General features: G+C 50.4%; 2 protein-coding genes across 9 annotated transcripts in view; one reads left to right on the plus strand and one right to left on the minus strand.

Moving 5' to 3' along the window:
- TBC1D16 (TBC1 domain family member 16) overlaps positions 1-11,230 on the minus strand; it is an 87,165-nt gene extending 75,935 nt beyond the window's left edge. For 3 of the 8 annotated variants that reach the window (XM_066237751.1, XM_066237752.1, XM_066237755.1), the window contains exons 1-2: positions 11,141-11,186; positions 9,637-9,781 (exon numbers count right to left, since the gene is read on the minus strand). In XM_066237751.1, coding sequence (XP_066093848.1) covers positions 9,637-9,685 — 49 coding nt within the window. In that variant the 5' untranslated portion in view covers positions 9,686-9,781; positions 11,141-11,186. Of the gene's footprint in view, positions 1-9,636; positions 9,783-10,811; positions 11,089-11,140 lie in introns of those variants that run through there. The other 5 variants (XM_066237749.1, XM_066237753.1, XM_066237756.1 and 2 more) reach the window with 5 other exon arrangements.
- A 97-nt stretch (positions 11,231-11,327) lies between these two features.
- The window catches only part of CCDC40 (coiled-coil domain 40 molecular ruler complex subunit), a 34,121-nt gene continuing 25,024 nt past the window's right edge, over positions 11,328-20,424 (plus strand). The window contains exons 1-8 of the mRNA XM_066237136.1: positions 11,328-11,810; positions 11,884-12,013; positions 14,930-14,993; positions 15,407-15,859; positions 18,026-18,146; positions 19,008-19,156; positions 19,824-19,907; positions 19,978-20,197. Of these exons, the coding sequence (XP_066093233.1) occupies positions 11,985-12,013; positions 14,930-14,993; positions 15,407-15,859; positions 18,026-18,146; positions 19,008-19,156; positions 19,824-19,907; positions 19,978-20,197 (1,120 nt within the window). The 5' untranslated portion in view covers positions 11,328-11,810; positions 11,884-11,984. The remainder of the gene's footprint in view (positions 11,811-11,883; positions 12,014-14,929; positions 14,994-15,406; positions 15,860-18,025; positions 18,147-19,007; positions 19,157-19,823; positions 19,908-19,977; positions 20,198-20,424) is intronic.

A 20,424-nucleotide genomic window follows, 5' to 3' on the forward strand; every position in this document is an offset into this window, starting at 1 on the left:
AGCTTCTCCCCCATTGCATACACGATGGACACACCTGTTAACCCATGGTCTCACACTGTCGGTATGCTCTGATGAGAACAACTTGTCCCAGGCGTGTTCCCACAAGAAGTGGGAAGTGAGGTCTCTTTAACCTCCTCCCCAGGCAGCCCCTACCCAACGGAAAGCACCACTGATTACGTCTCAGATGCTCACAGGCCGCTGATCAGAGCGGGGCAGGAGCCTTCCTGAGTGTGCTGGGCTCTGCTCCTTGGCAGAGGAAATGGTGATCATGCCCAGCCAGTAGCTGCCCTCCTTAGGACCTGGTTGTTTGGGGCACCCACCAGCCACAGGCTCCTCATTGGGGCCAATGGAAGGCACCCTGAGCAAGCTTTCCAAATGCGTGTTTCCTGCCCTGTCCCCAACCCTGCAGCCATGTTCCTCTGGAATCCCCTTCCTGCTTTAGTTTGCATCTGTTTAAAGAGCCCTCTTCCTGCTAGGCTGATGTGAGACCCACAGCACAGGTCACTCCATGTGGCCCTACCAGGTCTTCCAAAAGTCTGTCCAGGCCAGGAGTGACCACTACCTCTCATCCACTTTACCTCATGGGACCTCAGCCACTGAGCCGCACAGTGGGCGCCCCTACCACTGCCCCCAGCCCCCCCTTGTGTCCTGTGATTGTTGATGCCACAGTGGGAAGGGCTGGGGGGACTCGCGAGTCGTTGTGGCTGTGGGCTCCTCATTCAGTGTGAATTTACATTCAGGTCCCACAATCCAAGTTGGCAGCGTTGTACCTTGGTAGCTCTCTACTACACCAACTGGTGAATGTGAACCTGAGTTTACCCCTCATGCTGTCAGAAGAGAGGGCAGAAATAGGGTCCCAAAGGGCCAAGTGGGTGAGGCACCTCCCAGGTGAGCACAAGGCTTCACCCCCAGCTCAGGATGTATACCCAGGGACCGTGGTGGCTGTGAGAGGCCCCATGGTGACCCAGCCCTGGGACAGACTTTATTTAGCTGAGGGTCATGACACGCTGCTTCTCCAAGCCAGGGGCTTTAAGGAACTCAGAGGGCAGAGCCTGGACTTCTGACCCACTAGGTCTTGGAGAAGGTCCTCCCAGGTGACTCCAGCCCCAGATTGGGAACTAATCTCCCCTCACTGTTAGAGGAAGGCAGGTGGGGGGTGGGGCTCTGTCAGGAGGTGCCTCTCCCTCCCCTAACTGTGTCACCAGTGAGATGTTAGGGTTCAAGGGCAGCCGCTGGATGGACCCAAGACTACAGAAGCATGTCCCTGCTCATCAGCCAACCTGTCACTGAGTTAATAAACTCAGCTGGACCCCCTTGTCGCAGAGAGCAGGAGGAAGTACACGGCCCAGGTACCCCAAAACATGGAGTCAAAGGAGCGGCCAGGAGCCGACCAGTGGAGAGGTCCTGAAAGGAAAGCCGGGCCTCCTGGGCTTCAGTCTCCCTGGTCTGGCATGAGCTTGTCTAATCAGGGATGATGACACCCATCCCAAGTGAGGGACAGGTGCGCAGAGAAACTCCGAGCCCCAGGAGAAGGCCCGGTGAAGAGGGTGGAAGGCTTATATGGCGGCACAGGATGCACTTAATGTCTCGGAACTGTGACCTCCTTACTCAGAGCGGTTAACATGTGGCGTGTGCTTTACCACAATGAATAACAGTGGTGTAAGGTCAGTGGATAATGGGGGATGGTCACGTGGGGAACCCAGACCCAAGAACTTTGGCTAGGACCGCCCACAACCAAGCGCACCAAAAGAAACTTCCCAGGAGCCCTTTGGAAAAGAGCAACATCTCTGTCAGCCAATGAGATTTCACCACATCATATTAACTCAACCACCCTAGGGACCCTTTAAATATCTCTCACATGGGTCACCCCTTGCGACTCCTCTGGTCTCTGTCCCGCAGGACCAGAGGACCTCATTGGGCGGGATGCACGCTGTACTCAATAAAGCCTTTTACTATTCCACACTTCATGGCTCCAACCCCTTCCTTCTTTCTGGGTGGGGAAAAATACCTTACAAGTGGGACCTGGAGGGGTGAGTGGACACTGTACTTTTGCTCATTTTTTTTTTTTTTTTGTGAACCTAAAGCTACTCTAAAAAATAATAGCTACTGCTTGACCAGGCAGTGGCATGGTGAACAGAGCATCAGACTGGGATGCAGAGAGCCCAGATTCAAAACCCCGAGGCCGCCAGCTTGAGTGTAGTTTCACCCAGCTTGAGTACAGGGTCACTGGCTTGAGCGTGGGATCATAGACACGACCCCATGGTCGCTGGCTTGAGCCCAAAGGTTGTTGGCTTGAGCCCAAGGTCACTGGCTTGAGCAAGGGGTCACTCGGTCTGCTGTAGCCCCCCTGTCAGGGCACATATGAGAAAACAATCAATGAACAACTAAGGTGCTGCAATTAAGAAATGATGCTTCTCATTTCTCTCCCTTCCTGTCTGTCTGTCCCTGTCTATCCCTCTCTCTGACTCTCTCTCTGTCTCTGTAAATAATAATAATAATAATAATAATAATAGCTATTAGTTTTTTTTAAAGGGTGAAGAAGCTGGCAGCTCTTAGGTTTCATTCCTTAACCCTGCCAGTAGGTCTGTTTCAGGGCTTGCAGCAGATGGCCAACCTCAAAGGAATGTCTGACGTCACAAGCTGGGAAGTCCTGGCAAACTTCCATAAAAGACCCTCCTTAGTCCAGCAGCCAGTGGGCTAAATGCCCCAGGACCCTTCCTACCCCCCTCCCAAAACACTTAAAACCTGGTCCCAGGCTGTGCCAGGCATGTGACTCTCCCTTGGGTCACAGCTCGGCAGGGTTCCTTTCTTCCTTTCAATAAAGCCTGTCACTCTGGTCTTTTCGGACTCCCATGGATTCTAACAGCACCCAAAGAGGCAGCCAAGGGTGCAGTCCTGAAGGTGGATGGGAGGAAGTGGGCAGGGAGCTGGCATAGGGCAGGAGTGATGGCAGGAAGCAGAGCCCACTTCCTGGCAGAGGGAAGGCAGCAGTGGCAATGAGGGGCTTGCAAGACTGCAATCTGATAGGAAATCTCCCTAAAATTCTTGGAAGCCCTAGACACACACCATCCTGAGTGGTTCTTGCTCACCACAGGCTGAGCTGTTTACGATTTTAGGGAAACTGGGATCCTATAGGGTTGGCAGGAGCAAAGATAACCATCCTCCTAGTAGACCAGAAAGCCATGCTCCTAGGTACAGAACTCAGGACAAATACAACACCCAGGTCCCTCCCACAGGTCTGGAGTCTTTCTACGGACCAAGCAGACTATTCTCCTAATTATATGCATGGAGTTGGGGGCACAGGCCCATGCTGCACAGTCTTCACATACCATCAGAGCTCCCAAGACATGCTAATCAACTAATGCTCAATAGGGAGAGGAAGAAAGAAGCCTGGAGCTGGGAACAGTGGTGCAAATCCTCCCATCTTTTGCCAGGACTTAGAATCAACTGACATTCAAAATAGCAGCTTGAGATGCTCGGAGCACTTTGTGCCAATATAACGAATCCTCCCTCCAAATCCTGCACCATCAAGGTGGATAGAGAAACAGCTCAAAGTAGAGCTCTGACAATAACTAAAAACTATACTCATTCTCCTCACATGCCTGCACTTAATATTGTTATTTTTAAACGGTCATGCCCATCTCAGTTTTGTTCATTTTAGATGATCAGCTCCCGAGTCCTAGGCATCTCTGAAAGCTCCCTTTAGGAGGAGGCCACCAGAACGCTATCTCTAATCAAGTCCAAATGCCCCATAGTTGTGGATGGAAAGGGTAATGATGCCAACTGGACAGCTGGCACAGAGAATGTGCCTCAGCAAGGGCACAAAACAAACAGGTCATGAGTTAAAAGGTATACAGTAAAAAATCTCAGTGCCAGTTTTAAACCACCCAATGGCAGTGGGGTTACCAGGTGAACTTTGAGCTTCTCTAGAGCTATGAAGGAGCATTAGCCAGGGCAGGGGTCGGGAACCTTTTTGGCTGAGAGAGCCATGAACGCCACATATTTTAAAATGTAATTCCGTGAGAGCCACACAACGACCCATGTACATTATGCATTATCCAATAAAAATTTGGTGTTGTCCTGGAGGACAGCTGTGATTGGTTCCAGCCACCCGCAACCATGAACATGAGCGGTAGGAAATGAATGGATTGTAATACATGAGAATGTTTTCTATTTTTAACGTTATTATTTTTTTATTAAAGATTTGACTGCAAGCCAGATGTAGCTATCAAAAGAGCCACATCTGGCTTGCGAACCTTAGGATCTGACCTACCCGAGCTAGGGGCTAGGATTTTGCAAAATAGGCTCTTGTGTAATTTAAAAGGAAAGAGCAACTTGGCCTCCTCTCAGAGAAAACAAAAACTCCCCACAGAGACTCCCTGACTAGGGGGACGCTCTTTCCCTGTTGACCTGCACCTCCTGAAGAACTGGAGCGCCTCTGAGCACCATGAATTCTTGGCCATGTGCTTGTAAGTCCAACTGTGGTGAAGGTAGCGTGTCTGGCTCCAGGAGGAGAGGGGTTTTGAGGTGGCTGGAGTAGGGCAGCTGCTTGGAGAGCAAAGAGGGCAGGAACCACAGAAGCCCCAAGCAGGGAAGGAGAGGGAGGGGCTGGGAAGGCGAGCAGATTCCTGATTCCACATTCTACATTCCTGTTCAGAACAGGCCCTGCTGCTGTGCTGGAGCCAGTGGACAGCAGTGGGCCTGCTGTGAGCCACACTGGTTCCCCCCCACTGTCTCAGAGGAGCCAGGAGCCACTGACGCTTGACCCAGAGGCAACCAAGGCTTTTGTAACTCAGCGGTGAAGCTCAGACATCTACACCCAAAACTCATTCCCCAAGGTTTGGTGATTTACACTCAAGGAAAGAGAATCATCTCAGATAGAGAGACACAGTCATGGAAAAACCGGAGATGAACACAAGACAGATTATGAAAGGACGCCCTTTAGAAAAGACACAAGCTGCTGTGCGGCTGCCTTCAGAAAGCACTATCCTTCCTCGTGTCATGGGTGCCTGTGGCCACTATAACCAGTTATACACTCAGCGGCTAGAAACAACACAAATGTTACCGTCCCGCAGCTCTGGAGGCCAGCGCCCATCTGGACCTCAGTGCGCCGAGGTCGCAGTGTGTCTGCAGCAGAGCTGGTCCCTCTGGAGGTTCCGAGGGTGCGGGCTTTCACTCCCTTTCTAGCTTCCAGAATCACTCGCATGCCTCCTCTTTCAGAGCCAGCAGTGACAGCCCTGTCTCCCTTATGTGGCGTCACTCTGACCCTGACTATCTGCCCCCTCATCCTCTCAAGGGGTGCTGTGATGACACAAGGCCCCCAGGGACTCCAGGACCCTCTCCCAGCTCTAGGTCAGTTGATTAACAACCTTAACTCCATCTGAAACCTTAACCCCTTTGCTGCATAACCTAATATATCCGCAGGTTCCCAGGATTAGGACTTGAACAACTTTGGGGACCATTTTTCTGCTGCCCATACCACGCCAAGGGCACCGTCAGGAGCTGACTCTAACTTGGGGAGGTTTTTCATTCTCTCTTCCACTGGCCATCAGAGCCATTGCCCTCTGAGCAATGACCCAGCCCAGAACCAGGAGGGAAGAGCCAGGGCCCATGACCCATGGGAGCAGGGGGACAGGACAGAGGAAAGCTACATGCTCACAGACCAGTGCCTGTTGTGGGCGCTCCCTTGGCCCAAAGCCTTGGTTTCCTGTCCTGGAAGAAAGAGCCCCATAAACTCCCAAAAGGAAAGCCAATAGGAGCTGAGGTGTAAACGTTTCTTCTGGAACCTTCCTAGGAAGACCAAAGACATGACAGCCTGAAGCTACTAGAAGCCTAGACTTCTCCCATTCACTGCTCTGGGCTTCAGGGCCACCTTGGGTCAGGTGCTGGGAGGGGGGCAACTCTGGACACTTAGGGGGACATGTCATAGGATGAAGCTCACAGATGATTATCCCCCTGGCCGTGTTGCTATCAGGCTGCTCCCCGACATGCGGCTCCAGGCATGTGGCAGCAGAAATTGGTTCATTTGCTTTGCCCTCAAAGCCCAATCACCAGTCAACAAAGAGTGATGATAAGGTAATGCCATGTTAAACACAAGCCAGGCACACGCAAACAGGATCTTTTTCTTCCCACTCAACACCTGCTGCAAACACACCTTGGTGAGAAACCATCTGCTTCTCCCTTCCTGGGACCAGGCAAACTGGCCACCCACACCGTGGTCTTTGGGAAAGCCCCAGTGTCCTGTTCAAAGGGTAGGGAAATATAAACCCTGCCGGTGGCCCCGGTCAGGAACCCTGTTCTAGGACGCATGGTTTGGGGAAGCTGGGTCTCCCTCACACCTGCAGGCTGAGGTAACCTCTCCCCTCAATTGTATTTGGCTTTAAGTTATGGGATCACTGCAGAAGAGAAATATGGAGAAAACAAGGCAGTGTGGGCACGGCCTCCATGTAGAAGTGAGGGCAAGACAACTGGCATTAAAATGAAGAAACAAAATTTATGGCATAAATGGTAGGCTGGAGCCTTGGAACAGGTGCCCTAAGAACAGAACCTCTGAGAAGCTGTAACCAGACAAGACGATTAAAAGAAAAGAGGGTGAGGGGAGACTGAGTGACCTGACTTAGGTGCCGCTCAATTGAAATACTATTCTCTCCTTAACGAGCAAGGGAGTGAGGCCTGGGAGACGGAACTAACCTTGAAGAACCAGGACTGGGGACCGAGAGACAACTGAGCCCCAACGGCGAGAGAAAGCACCAGTCCAGCCAGGAGAGCAACAACCGACTCCAAAATGGACTGGCTGCATCTGACTTCTATAACACACTATAGACTTTAGTATGGAGAGCTTCTTGCTGTCTGTGGTGAAGGAGTGGCTGACACCACAAAACAAAAACTGTAATTGGGGGTTAATGTATTGAGAGCACCCCTGAAAAGCCACACACCTGATCTCTCCTAAGGAAGGCATTTTAGTTTAAGAAATGGAAAAGCAAAAAAAAAAAAGAAAAAAGAAAAAAAGAAATGGAAAAGCCAAAGGCATCCAGTCACATCAAACCATGCCTTTTGCCCTGATTCCAGAATGTGGGAGTGTAATGACCAACTTATCAGACTACTGAATTCAGGGTTGCTCAGTGTGGAAAAGTGCGGACTAGTGAGTGTGGACCAGGCTCTGAGCACAGCCATATTATGATGGTTTCTACAGTGGCCAATCTAGAAAGAGCACAGGAAAAGTAAGCTGAATCTCAGTGTCGGCAGTCAAGCGGGTCCATAGGAGCACTCATCCCATACGTCCACTTGAAACACCTGAATGGACCCGCTACTCATGGTTCTGCCAGAGAAGGGTGGTCGCTCAAATGGAACAATGGATTTGAGCTCTCTCCATTCCTTTCCTGTGCTGTCCATTGGACCGAACTTCTGTGATCAGATATTAAACTCATTCTTCCAGCAGCCTGGCCTCTCTTCCTTTGAGGATGTGCTTCAGATCATATATCAGCTATCAGCTCATCGAAGTAGATTTATTAGAGATGCAAAGATCAGGTGACCGAAGGATGCACAGGTGGCCAACAGCATTAAAAAATCACCAATGAAACGAATGAGAAAAGATTTCCTACATCATTTCCCCAAATTTTGGGGTGGGGTAGAAGAGTGCAGACTTGTGCTCTTTCCTGTGCACTGGACTCATCAAAGTCTGTCTACAGACTACAGATATGTACAGTAACCCTCACTGAGCATCACAGCAGGTTCTGTGACTTGAAGCAAAATGACCTGTAGCAAACTCATATTACCAAAGACTAATTAAGTGATGTAAACAAGAGTTAAATTCCAACAGTATTTAATCAATGTTACAATGACACGGTTTTGAATGAAACAATGTTATTTGAGGACCCCCAACTGTTACTGAGGACCTGCTGTACAATAGAACAATGAACACCAGTAACCCCCCCCCACACACACACCTCTGCTGCTACAATTGTTTCACCTTCAACAGCCATCTTCCTAACATATGAAACTAAGTAGCTAATCTTACAAAAGAGGATTCAGGCTTGTGAAAAATTCTGGGTCTCTCAACTGGTTGTGGGGAGATGAGGTGAAATCTCTACTCAAGATTTGTGTGGCACCCAGTGGATAAAGCGTCGACCTGGAAATGCTGAGGTTGCCAGTTCGAAACCCTAGGCTTGCCTGGTCAAGGCACATATGGGAGTTGATGCTTCCAGTTCCTCCCCCCTTCTCTCTCTCTGTCTCTCCTCTCTCTCTCTCTCTCCCTCTTCTCTCTAAAAAAAAAAAAAAAAAAAAAAGAATAAATAAAGATTTGTGTGGCACCCTGGCCAGATAGCTTGGTTGGTTGGAGCATTGTCCCAATATACAAAGGTTGCTGGTTCGCTCCTGGGTCAGGACACATACAAAACAGATCCATGTTTTTGTCTCTCTCCCCACCCCCTTCCTCTCTTTCTAAAATCAATAAGTAAAAATTTTAAATATTTTTTTAAGTGTTTAAAAAAGATTTGTGTTGCCAGGCAACCTGGTGGCCCTGTTCCCTAGAACAGCCAGCAGGGACCCAGCCCCCTGCCCCCTGAAAAGTTAGTTACCTGTGAAAAATCCAAAAGATGGCCACTAATAATAACAATAATAAGTAGTAACAAGCCTGACCAGGTGGTGGTGCAGTGGCTAGAGCGTCGGACTGGGATGCGGAAGGACCCCAGGTTCGAGACCCCGAGGTTGCCAGCTTGAGCGCGGGCTCATCTGGCTTGAGCAAAAAGCTCACCAGCTTGGACCCAAGGTTGCTGGCTCCAGCAAGGGGTTACTCGGTCTGCTGAAGGCCCGCGGTCAAGGCACATATGAGAAAGCAATCAATGAACAACTAAGAAGTCGCAACGCGCAACGAAAAACTAATAATTGATGCTTCTCATCTCTCTCCGTACCTGTCTGTCCCGTCTATCTCTGCCTCTGTAAAAAAAAAAAAAAAAAAAAAAAAAAGGTAGTAACAAGCCCTTAGCATGTGCCAGGTACTAGATAATTGTTGCAAAAGACCTTTGACATAGGTGGTATTATCTCCATTTTACAGGAGAAACTAAGATACAGAGGAATTAAGTCAGTACTATGTGCCAGGGTTGCTATTTGAACCCAGCTATCTGCTGTGGAGGCTGTGTTTGTCATCACTACACCAAGCCAACAAGAACCCAGGCTGAGGCCAGCAGTTGGAGGCAGGCTGTGCAAACCCCATGGCTGTCTTCTCAGATGCAATAGCCACTAATGATAACACGAGATTAGTACCTACTTCCTTGCATTTTAATAAATCACCTGGCAGAGTGAACCACACCGTCTTCCTGCACAAGGTGGACAGGGAAAACATACATGCGAATGATGGGGACCAGTTACAAGAAGGGAGGCCATGTGGCACAGCGGGGTTTTTTTTTGGACCTCGAGCATCCCGTGCCCAAGGCCCAAGTTCCGTCATTCCTAGCTGCATGAACAAAGGGAAGTTACTTCTCTAAGCCTTGGTGTCTCCATCAGTAAAATGGAGATAATCTCCATTCCAACTTTATGGGTTTATTTTGTGGGTTAAGTGAATTCATGCATGAATATCAGAAGTTAGTTACACAAAAGCCATCAGTATTGGAGGATTTAAAAATTCCATTGATGCCTGACCTGTGGTGGCGCAGTGGATAAAGTGTCGACCTGGAAACACTGAGGTCATGGGTTCAAAACCCTGGGCTTGCCTGGCCAAGGCACATATGGGAGTTGATGCTTCCTGCTCCTCCTTTCTGTCTGTCTGTCTGTCTGTCTGTCTCTCCTCTCTAAAATGAATAAATAAAAAATATTTTAAAATTCCATTGATAAGAACTCTCCTTAGTCATATTCTGAGGCTTTGCTTCCCATGAACATTCAGAAGTCAACAAGGGCTGGAGGAAGCGCAGGAGCTACCCTCGACACACACAGTACCCATAACATTAGTGAGCTTTGTGCTTACTAGGGGAAGGCACTCCTCACATAAGTAGCCCCTCTTTTGCAAAAGCATTCATGTTTAATACTCGCCAATCAATTAAATGTTAATGTTGTTAATGAGGAATTTCTACAACTAACACCCAGATTTTTTCTTTTACCTATTTATAGCATATCTTTAGTAGAATAATTTGCTAACATGCAGGTGTTTAAAACTTCTCTACCAGTGCTTTCTTCAGCAGCACATATACTAAAACTTCTCTACTGGATGGATGACGGACTTGGAACGGAATTCTCAAATCCAGGCCTTTGGTCCGGGCCTGATAGTGTGTCCATCACATAGCCTTTTTGGAGAACCACTGACCTCTTATTTCCACATAAAAGAATTGTGCCTTCAGGTGGTAAGAAAAAGTGCGAAGGACCAGTTCCCCAGTGGGCCCCCCACCCCCCCATCCCTTCTGCAAGTCGAGGAGGCAGGAAAAAGAGCAGCAGTTCTTTCCTTTTCTATTTCTGAATAGAATCTGAATTAGATGTGGCCAACGTATGACATCAACTTCCCAGCGTGGGAATAACAGGATTTCAAGATCCACTGACTTCTGGCAAGGTTCTCTAAGCTATATTTAGCAATCTTAAATTGCATATTTTTCTCTTTCTCCTTTTTTTCTATTCTCTCTTCTTTATTTTTTTAAAGTAAAAACAAGAGGGAAGAGCCTGGGCCTAAAGGAAGTGAGTTTCCTGACAAGCGGTTCTAGCCAGACACCCCACCCCCATCCCCGGCCCCTGGAATGTAAAGAGCGCGCGTTGTGGGATGAACAGGACATTTTGGGGGGCTGTGTCCGCAAACAGCAGCCCCCTACAACTTCTCACCCGCGTGCTCGTACCATCCAGCCAAACAAAGACCACAAGTTCTCCAGTCCAGAGCTCCAGGCAGGCAAGGACAGAGTCTCCCCGAATCAGGCTCACCCACGGCCCACGGAAGGGGTTCCCACGACGCTCTCCGCGTGGTCCAGAGTACCTGCTCGCTGCCAGGCCCCTGCTCCCGCCCCGCACCTCTCGAGGCTGCGGCCAGACCCTGGCCCCTCCCGGGTCTCGCGGCTGCAAGCCCACACGCCCTGCGCACCCACCCAGTCCCCGCCAAGAGGGCGCCACACGGCCCCCCGCGGGCCCTCAGACCCGCCCCCGTAGCCCCAGGCCGGACTCCAATACCCACCCGATCCCACACCGGGGCCGGATACGGGCCGGCTCCAGGAGCCGCCGCCGCCACCGCTGCTGCCGCCAGAGAGGCGCGGTGGGGCGGGGACACGCGACAAGGCCCGGCCCCGGGCCCGCCCTCGGCCCAGCCCGGTCTCCTCCTCCGGATCCAGCCCGGCTCCCAACCTCGACCCCAGCCCGACCCGGCGCAAAGCCCGGCACCGCCGCAGCCGGCACCTGCCCTCGGGCCCCAGGCTCCCGAGCCGGGTCGTCCCAGTGCCCGGCCTCGCGAGCCCCGCGCCCCCCCGCCCCCCGAGCGCAGCGGGGCCCCTGGGGCCGCCCACGTGCGCGCTCGCCCTCTCCCTCCCGCGCGGGGAGTGTTTCCTGTCCTGGGGCACGGAGGGAACGACGCCCGGCAGCAGGCCACTGGGCATCCCGCCTCCGCCGGGGGTCCTTCGCCAGGACTTCGCGAGCTCCCCCGGTCTGAAGGTGGGTTGGCGGGCACCAGGCTGGGGTTCCCGGTTCCCCGAAGATGCAACCGGCTCCAGGGCTCCTCGTGTCCCCGCCTGCCGCCCTGGGGCACTTAGCGGTCCCGGGTCCCCTGGTGCCTCGCGCGGTCCCCTGGGGCATCGGAGTTGCCCGGCTCGGCGCACGAGGACATGATTGTCGCTTGACAGAGACAAGGCCAGGTAGGGTAGAGCTCGGAATGAGAGATAAGAGATGAATAATCCATATTTACGCTTTAATATATCTATATATTAGTTTGTTTCTAGTGCACGTAGACGATAACAATGGCCTCCCGCGGAGGCCGCTCGCCAGGGCCCCGCCCACCGGATGTTGACGGCGTCGCCTAGCAACGAGAAATGGCGGAGCCGGATAGCGGGGTCGGCGGGTAAGCCGGGTCCGGGGGCCGTACGTCCGGAGCGGCCCCCAAGGTTCCCCTTCGCATACCCCCCCTGTATCCCCCAGGGCGCCCCTTTCCCTCTCGCTCCTCTCCTCCCGCCTCAGCCCCTTCCATCCCCGCTCTCTGGGAAGTTCCCGCCTCCCCGGCCATCCCACCCCCTGCGCGCCCCTTCTCCCTCCTCACCGTCCCTTTTTCTTCTCCAGTACCCTCCCTCTTTCCCCAGGCTCCAGGCGCTCGGTTCCCGAAAACCCGGGACCACTCGCCCGAATGTAACCATAGCAACCATTACGCTTGGCAGCCTCCGCTGTGGAGCCTGCACAAGCGTCTCTGCGAGGCCGGGGTCCTCCGGTGCTGCCCTTGCGGTGACCCCGAGAGCGGGAAAACAGCCCTGCTCTCCCTCTCTCCTAGAAGGTCGATTCCCTTCCACTCCCAGCCTGGGAGGTCCCCGTGGTCAGGCAGCACCTGGACCGGTGTCCTGAGCCCAGGTAGCTGGCAGTATTCCACCATCACTTAAAAGCATGAACAATGTTTTAAAGAATGTGCCCTTCACCCAAGACTCCTCTGTATTGTCTTATTTTCTTTAAGGGTGGATCTGATCTGGGAATACATACACGGAAAAAAGTCCAGGTTACATTAATTGAAAAGTCTAGCCTGACCTGTGGTGGCACAGTGGATAAAGTGTTGACCTAGAAATGCTTAGGTCGCCGGTTCGAAACCCTGGGCTTGCCTGGTCAAGGCACATATGGGAGTTGATGCTTCCAGCTCCTCCCCCCCTTCTCTCTCTCTGTCTCTCTCTCTCCTCTCTAAAATGAATAAATTAAAATTAAAAAAAATAAAAAAATTAAAAAAAAAAAGACATAGGAACACCAGATAGAGAGTGACTCAGAGACAGACAGAGACTCAGAGCGATGGGTCTAGAGATAGAAACCCAGGACAGGGCAGAGAAGCTCAGAGAAACAGAAATAGACAGAAAAGTCTAAATGCCAAACAGTATTCAGGACGGTCTCCAAGTTAGGGTGCATGCTGGACTGTTTAAATGCACACACCCTGGAACCTCTGACTGTTAACCCTGATTACCTTGAGAAGGAGAGGACTAGTCACCAGGGATTTTATTTTATTTTATTTAACAGAGACAGAGAGAGAGTCAGAGAGAGGGATAGATGGGGACAGACAGACAGGAACGGAGAGAGATGAGAAGCACTAATCATTAGTTTTTCGTTGCGAGGCCTTAGTTGTTCATTGATTGCTTTCTCATATGTGTCTTGACCACGGGCCTTCAGCAGACCAAGTAACCCCTTGCTCGAGCCAGCGACCTTGGGTCAAGCTGGTGAGCTTTTGCTCAAACCAGATGAGCCCGCGCTCAAGCTGGCGACCTTGGGGTCTCGAACCTGTGTCGTCTGCATCCCAATCCGACACTCTATCCACTGCACCACTGCCTGGTCAGGCGTCACCAGGGATTTTTGTCTGTGACACACACTTCTGTTTTAGTTTGGCTTTTTTTTTTTTAAATAGGCTTGTATTTTTAATAAGAGAAGAAAAAACAGCCTGACCTGTGGTGGCACAGTGGATAAAGTGTCGACCTGGAAATGCTGAGGTCACTGGTTCAAAACCCTGGGCTTGCCTGGTCAGGGCACATGTGGGAGTTGGTGCTTCTAGCTCAGCTCCTCCCCCCTTCTCTCTCTCTGTCTCTCTCTCCTCTCTAAAATGAATAAATAAAATAAAAAATTAAAAAAAAAAGAGAGAAGAAAAAACAAAACAATTTGAAGGCTGTAAATCAGACCTCCTCATACTAGCCAACTCAGAGTTGCCAGAGCACTTGTCCTTTTCTCTGCAATTTCTTTACTTTGTATTGCTTTCTCCTAGTTCCATCGCAGACACAAACATATTTAAGGTGACTTTCTTGGTGTATCCCGGCCTGTGCTGTTCCTCTGATATTTCTTTTCTTCTTCTTCTTTTCCAAGTGAGAGGAAGGGAGATAGGCTCCCACATGTGCCCCAACCAGGATCCACCTGGCAACCCCAACCTGGGGCCAATGCTCTGCCCATCTGGGGCCATGCTCGCAACTGAGCTATTTTTGTTGCCTGACACCAAGACTCCACGAAACCATCCTCACTCAGCACCTGAGGCCGATGTGCTCAAACCAATTGAGCCATGGCTACAAGAGGGGAAGAGAGAGAGAAGAAAGGAAGAAAGGAAGAAAGGAAAAGAGGGAGGGAGGGAGGGAGGGAGGGAGGGAGGGAGGGAGGAAGGAAGGAAGGAAGGAAGGAAGGAAGGAAGGAAGGAAGGAAGGAAGGAAGGAAGGAAGGAGAGAGAGGGTGAGGGGTGGAGAAGCAGATGGTAGCTTCTCCTGTGTGCCCAGACTGAGAATTGAACCTGGGACATCCACACACTGGGCCAATGCTCTACCACTGAGCCATCCAGCCAGGGCCTCTAATGTTTAAATAGTTGCATTTTTCATTCATTTATTCATGAAGCCACTCTTTCAGGGCACTCCCAACAAAGGACAGGCACAATCTAGTGCTGGGGTTAGTGACAAACATGATGATGAACAAGTCAGTAAGTAGATATAAAGACACTGGGGAGGTGATCAATACCAGGGGAAAGAATGCTATTATAGCCCGACCTGTGGCAGCACAGTAGATAAAGCGTCGACCTGGAAATGCTGAGGTTGCCAGTTCGAAACCCTGGGCTTGCCTGGTCAAGGCACATATGGGAGTTGATGCTTCCTGCTCCTCCCCCTTCTCTCTCTCTCTCTGTCTCTCTCTCTCCTTTCTAAAGTGAATAAATAAAATAAAAAAATATATAGAAAGGGAAATACATGAAATAATGAAATGTACAACTTTGCTTTAAAAAAAAAAAAGAATGCTATTATATGAAACCATTACATTGCTTCTCTGCAACCAGGTCTCATGTGAAAGAAGATGCAACTTCCAATGGGGAGGAGGACCAGAATACCAGAGGCGACAGGGTAACTTTCCCCTTGGAATTAGTTGGTCTGGGCTTGTGTTTCCTAGGAATTACAGAGAGTTAGGACATGCTCCAGAAAAGTGTACATTGCCCGAGAACAGACTTCATTCAGTTGCAGAGAACCTTAGTTTCCTTATACCCATGCAAAGTGTTGGTGGCCAGACAGAAATGCCAGGGACACCATGCCCTTTGATTTCCCTGAGTTGTTCAGAATTCATTTTCTGTGACGTAGGATGAAAAGTAATGACAACAACCAAAAAAAAAAAATAGGGCACAGATATGTTAAAGCACAGAACACTCTTAGTGGCACTCAGAATTGTGCAGGTGTAGGGGTATAACTACACTATTAATAAAGCCTCACCAGACCCCTAACACTTTGTTTCCTAATTTTATTTTCCTGCCACACGGCCACAGGTATCAACAACAGAGAAGAGCAGCGAACAAAAAAATGAAGAAGCTGTTCATGCTACAGAGAATTTAGAGAGGGAGGTCACAACCCTTGGGGAAGTCACACCAGAAGGGGAAGCTGCACTGGAAGGGGAAGTCACACCAGAAGGGGACGTCACACTGGAAGGGTACGTCGCACCCAACAGGGAGATTGCACCTGAAGAGGAAATTGAAAACCTTGGGGAGACTGAAAACGAGGAAGAAGCAGAAATGAAAGAAGAAGAGGAATTGGAATTTGGAGAGGAATGGGAATCTGATATGGAAATCGTGTCCCCTGAAGGGAAAGTCAGTTCTATAGATGTGACTTATTCAGACATCAATCCTGTGGAAGTGGCTCAAGAGGAAGGTGACTTCACATCCCCTTATGAAAGAGCCAGTCTTAGGAACAGAGAGCTCCTCCATCCATCGGCATCCAGAGAGGTAGGTGGCATCTCCAAAGAGTCCTCCTAGCAGGCATCAGGCTCACCTGAGCAAGTGGGCCAAGATGCCCCTGGGGACAGTTGGCTCTGTGAGTAGCCCTGAGGTTTGTCTCATGCAAGTGTGTTACTACCCATGTGAAGAACTTAGGGTACACCTCAAATACCCATTGCAATCCCTGTTAGAAATTGCTTAGCAAACACTGGTCTCAATGCCAAGTTTGGGAACACTCCGTGTGAGGGCTCTAGGTTTCTGGTCTCTGAGCAGCTTATTCCATGAGACTCTCCACGATGATGGAAGTGCCCTTTACTTGCTCTGTCCAATGTGGTAACCATTTGTCATGTGCAGCTACAGAACACTCAAAATGTGACCAGGGAGACAGAGGAATTACTGTGGTGCCCTTACCCCCACAAGGATAGTCTGTGCCACATGCCTCCTCACTCTGTTCAAGCCCTTCACCCCACATTAGGTGAGCTCACCTGCTGGCTTCAGGTTTAAATTGTTCTGAAAGGGAAACAATAGGCAGGGTGGGGCAGAAAGAGAGCACACTGTACACTGCATCAACTCTGGGAGGGGCACCGCTATGCCCTTGTCAGTACTATCTCAGGGAATTCTGACAACAGCTCTGTGAAGTGAGAACTAGCATTATTCCCATTGCACAGATGAAGAAACACGGGTGAAGGGACCTCTTAGCCTGGTGTCATGCTGGTGAAAAATGGTCGTTCTTGCTCCAAAGCTACTGTTCTGAACCATGAAGAAATGATATCTCCCTGCCTCATGGAACTTAAAAGAGTTCATAACTTTGGAGAATAACACAATTTGATATTTAATGGGCCCTAATTAGGCTTTATGATTATAAGTGGCAAATACATGATCAAGACCACTTTTAAGAATTTGACAACAACCCTGGCTGGGTAACTCAGCTGGTTAGAGCATCATCTTCATACACCAAGTTGCCAGGATTGATCCCCAGTCAGGGCACACACAGGAATCCACCAAGGAATTCATAAATAAATGAAACAAAAAATCTCTGTTTCTCTCTCTCCCCCCTCTCTAAAATCAATGAATAAGTGAAAACAAAATTGACAACATCAAAACAGTGTCTTCACCTCCTAAGATGATTTGAAATGTAGGTTGCCATGGAGCCCTAAGCCCATTTCCATCCTTGGGCCTAGTTTCTAGAAAACTCACTGAGAGTTTCCAAAGGTAATCAACCAGAAAACAGAGACAGACCTGAAGAGAGAACCCTATTTCCTTGCCCCCCACCCCCTGCTAGCTGGTGCCAGATGTGTAGAAGAAATGGGAATTGTGGAATGCAAGCTGCTCTGTCCAGTGGTGTGCATGGGCACCTCACTGACTTCTCATCAGGATAACCCCTTTCTGGACAACCCAGAGGTGGGTGTTTGACTCCAGGTCCCCTTTGATGTCACTGAGCCTCCGGGTGCCTCAGATATCATTTCTAGAGTCAACATCATCTGAGGAAGTACAATTAGGAAGTGTGTTCACTGGGGGCTGAGACAGCCCGACTTTGAACTTGTTCTTGGCTGGCTGTGCAAATTCAAGCAGGGTCTTTAGCTACTGTGGGGCTGATTCTCCTCCAGGTGAGAGAAACACCCTCCCAGGGTGGTTGTGCAAGGCCACTGTTGTTACTAGTATTAGCCAGTTTATCATCAGCAATAATTATTGCCAACAATAATATATGCAAGAGTTTCTTTTACAACTAAAAGGGAGCCAGGTGTTTTTATTGAGAGACAATATTTTCTTATCAAAATGTCCCTTATGTGAATGATTTGAAAGAAAAGAAACAGCCCTCTTGGGAGACCAATGCCGAGGCTGAGGCTTTCCAGTATGCTTTTAGAAAAAGGATGCTCAGAGGATGCTTACTGTCCTCAGGGAATCAGCATTCAGAGGAAGGAAACTCACACACAACACTGCCACTCCTCAGCATTTGCAGATCTCAGCAGGCAGACTGCTCCTGAGTCCCCTGTCAGAATGGGGAGTAGATGCTTTCCATTGTGACCATTTGCAAAAGACACGTAATCTTTCCATCCAAACGCTTTTCTATTCCTTTAACAATTATGTTGAAGGTTGAGCACAGTAATGAATTGAATCCAATACCTTCTCTGTCCTGAATGCTCATGGATTCAGGCTTCGTTGTTCTTGCTCTAGAAAACATCTGGTGAAGACCTCCAGGAGAAGGCCTCTCCTTTGGGGGCACAGCAGCCCCTGAGCCCAAGCCTGAGGAGCTCTGTCACATCCTTGGATGAGCTGTCTCCAACCATGGAGCCAGGTACCATGGCCCTTTCCAGCAGGATAAGCCACTCCTCAGCCCCTTCTGCACCAGGAACACCACACCATTACCGAATTTCCTGCTTGGCTCTGACCCTGAAGATAAAAACATTATTAACAGATAAGGATAACATTCATGGAGCATTGACTCCCTTGTCTCATTTAATCTTTACAGTAACCAGTGAGGTGGGAACTGCCCTCCATTAAGACCCTGAGTCATTAAATAACTTCAATGAGTGCGTGGCAGAACTGGAGACCCAGCAATGCCCCAACCCCCAGCCCTGAACACCATCTCTCACAGTCACCAGTCTCAGACTGGAACTCAGCAAGGGCCCCCTGAATGGGGGTGTGTCTGCTGTTTCAAAGGTCTTCCCCTCTGCCCTGTTCTTTTTACTTGGTCCACAACACTGCGACCCGGGAAAGCAGATGAGGACCCTAATGACTGAACATGACACAAGCGTGTCACTCATGAGTGACATGAAGGCACACGCATCTAGACAAGCTAAACTCAGAACAGGCTGTCTCCAGCTCAGGGGGGTGGAGAAGCTGGAACCACAGCCTCACTGATATTCCATTTCTTTTCCATCATATCAGCTGTTTCTGTTTAAAAAAATAAATCCATCTAACCCATCAGTAAAAAGCCAACTTTCTCTTCACTATTTATGTATGTGACCCTTTCTACAGGGCATGTTGAATTGGTGAATAGAAGGTTCATGAACAGAAGAGACTGTAAATAGTGCTCTGACCCTCAACCCACTGGGGAGCTTTTTTTCTAATTTCCCTTACATGGCACAAAGCTGGGCATTGGCTTTGCCTTCCAACTAGCTCTACTAACTCCTCAGTGACATTCTTGTCCCCGCAGGGGTCCCCCTAGAGGAGTCCCTGCCCTCCTTCCTGGATGGGATCCAGCAGTTGAACGTCTCCGAGGAACGGGTCACGGAGAGAGTGGAGTCTGAGGGCAGTGACGAGGCAGAAGACGTGTCCCAGCTGGTGGTCTTGGATCCAAACCACGTAAGGAAGTCCTCCCAGTTCTGCTCAGAGGAAGAACGACTTAGAGACAGTCCTTTACCTGCCATTTAGGCCTCTTTCTGCCCTGCATCTCCACGGGCCACTCCCATCACCCAAACACTGTGCCCCCACATCACCTGTTCACGGAACAGTTAGTCTGTGTGGTTCTGGCCTGCATATGCTTTGTAAAGCATACCCTCTTTTTAGGTTCATATACCCCAAAGCTGCCTTTCTCAGCCTGGGCTCTGCTGACATTTGGAACCAGGTTGTTGGTTGTGATGGGGGCATCTTGGGAAGGCAGGTCTCGATGAGATGAAGCCACCTGGAAAGCCTGTGCTCAGGTCCTGCAGAAAGGACAGCAGTGGCTCTGAGGAAGGGGCTGAGTGCTCACCTGGTGCCAGTGCCCCCCTGGCCCCTGCAGTAAAACCAGGACCACCACCCAGCTTGCCCTGTCCTTCGGCCAAAACACCACTCAGGTCTCCAGTACTGAGGAAGAGACCTCTCTTGCTGTTATTTTGTGGCTTCCAGAGTAAGGGTCTGGGGCAGAAGTGGTGAGCACCCAGCCTGGAAGTCATTCCAGTCTCCCCTACTTCCCCACCTCCAGGGAGAACAACTTAGGTGAAGCCAGGATGGGACAGAAAACTAACCCAGTGCACTGCCTTCGTTTCAGCCCCTGATGCTAAGGTTCCAAGCTGCCCTGAAGAGCTACCTGAACCGGCAGATAGAGAAGCTGAAGCTGGAGATCCAGGAGCTGGTGCGTGTGCCCGCCTGTCCCGCCCGCCTGCTATGCGCCCATGGCCTCTGATGTGTCTCTCTCTGCGCAGGGTGTGGCCACCAAGCAAAGCCAAGTCCAGCGGCAGGAGCTGGGGGTGGGACTCTATGGGGTCCAGCAGCACCTGGCCCGCCTGCAGAGGCAGCTGGAGAAGAGCCACGACCGGCACTCCAGCGCCGCGTGCGCTCGGCGGCGGAAGGAGGAGGAGCTGCGAGCCATGCGCGTGCTATACACCGAGACCTGTGAGGCCGCCAAGGAGGAGCACAGAAAGCGTGAGTGGCTTTGAATCCCGTGGTGTCCCCCCACTCGGTGTCATCGCATCTCCGAGGGGGTCCTCCTCACATATCGTGTCCCCGCGTACCATTACTACCCCAAGGGCCATCCCCGTGTGCCATCGCAGGGCATAGAGAAAAGCGCATCCTGGAGGGGTTCCCAGACTTTTTAGAAAAGGAATGCATGCATCTCCGAAAAGGCACCTACTTAGCTCCCACATCAGGAG

This window comes from Saccopteryx bilineata, chromosome 6 (genome assembly GCF_036850765.1).
Source record: "Saccopteryx bilineata isolate mSacBil1 chromosome 6, mSacBil1_pri_phased_curated, whole genome shotgun sequence".
Classification (NCBI taxonomy): Eukaryota; Metazoa; Chordata; class Mammalia; order Chiroptera; family Emballonuridae; genus Saccopteryx; species Saccopteryx bilineata.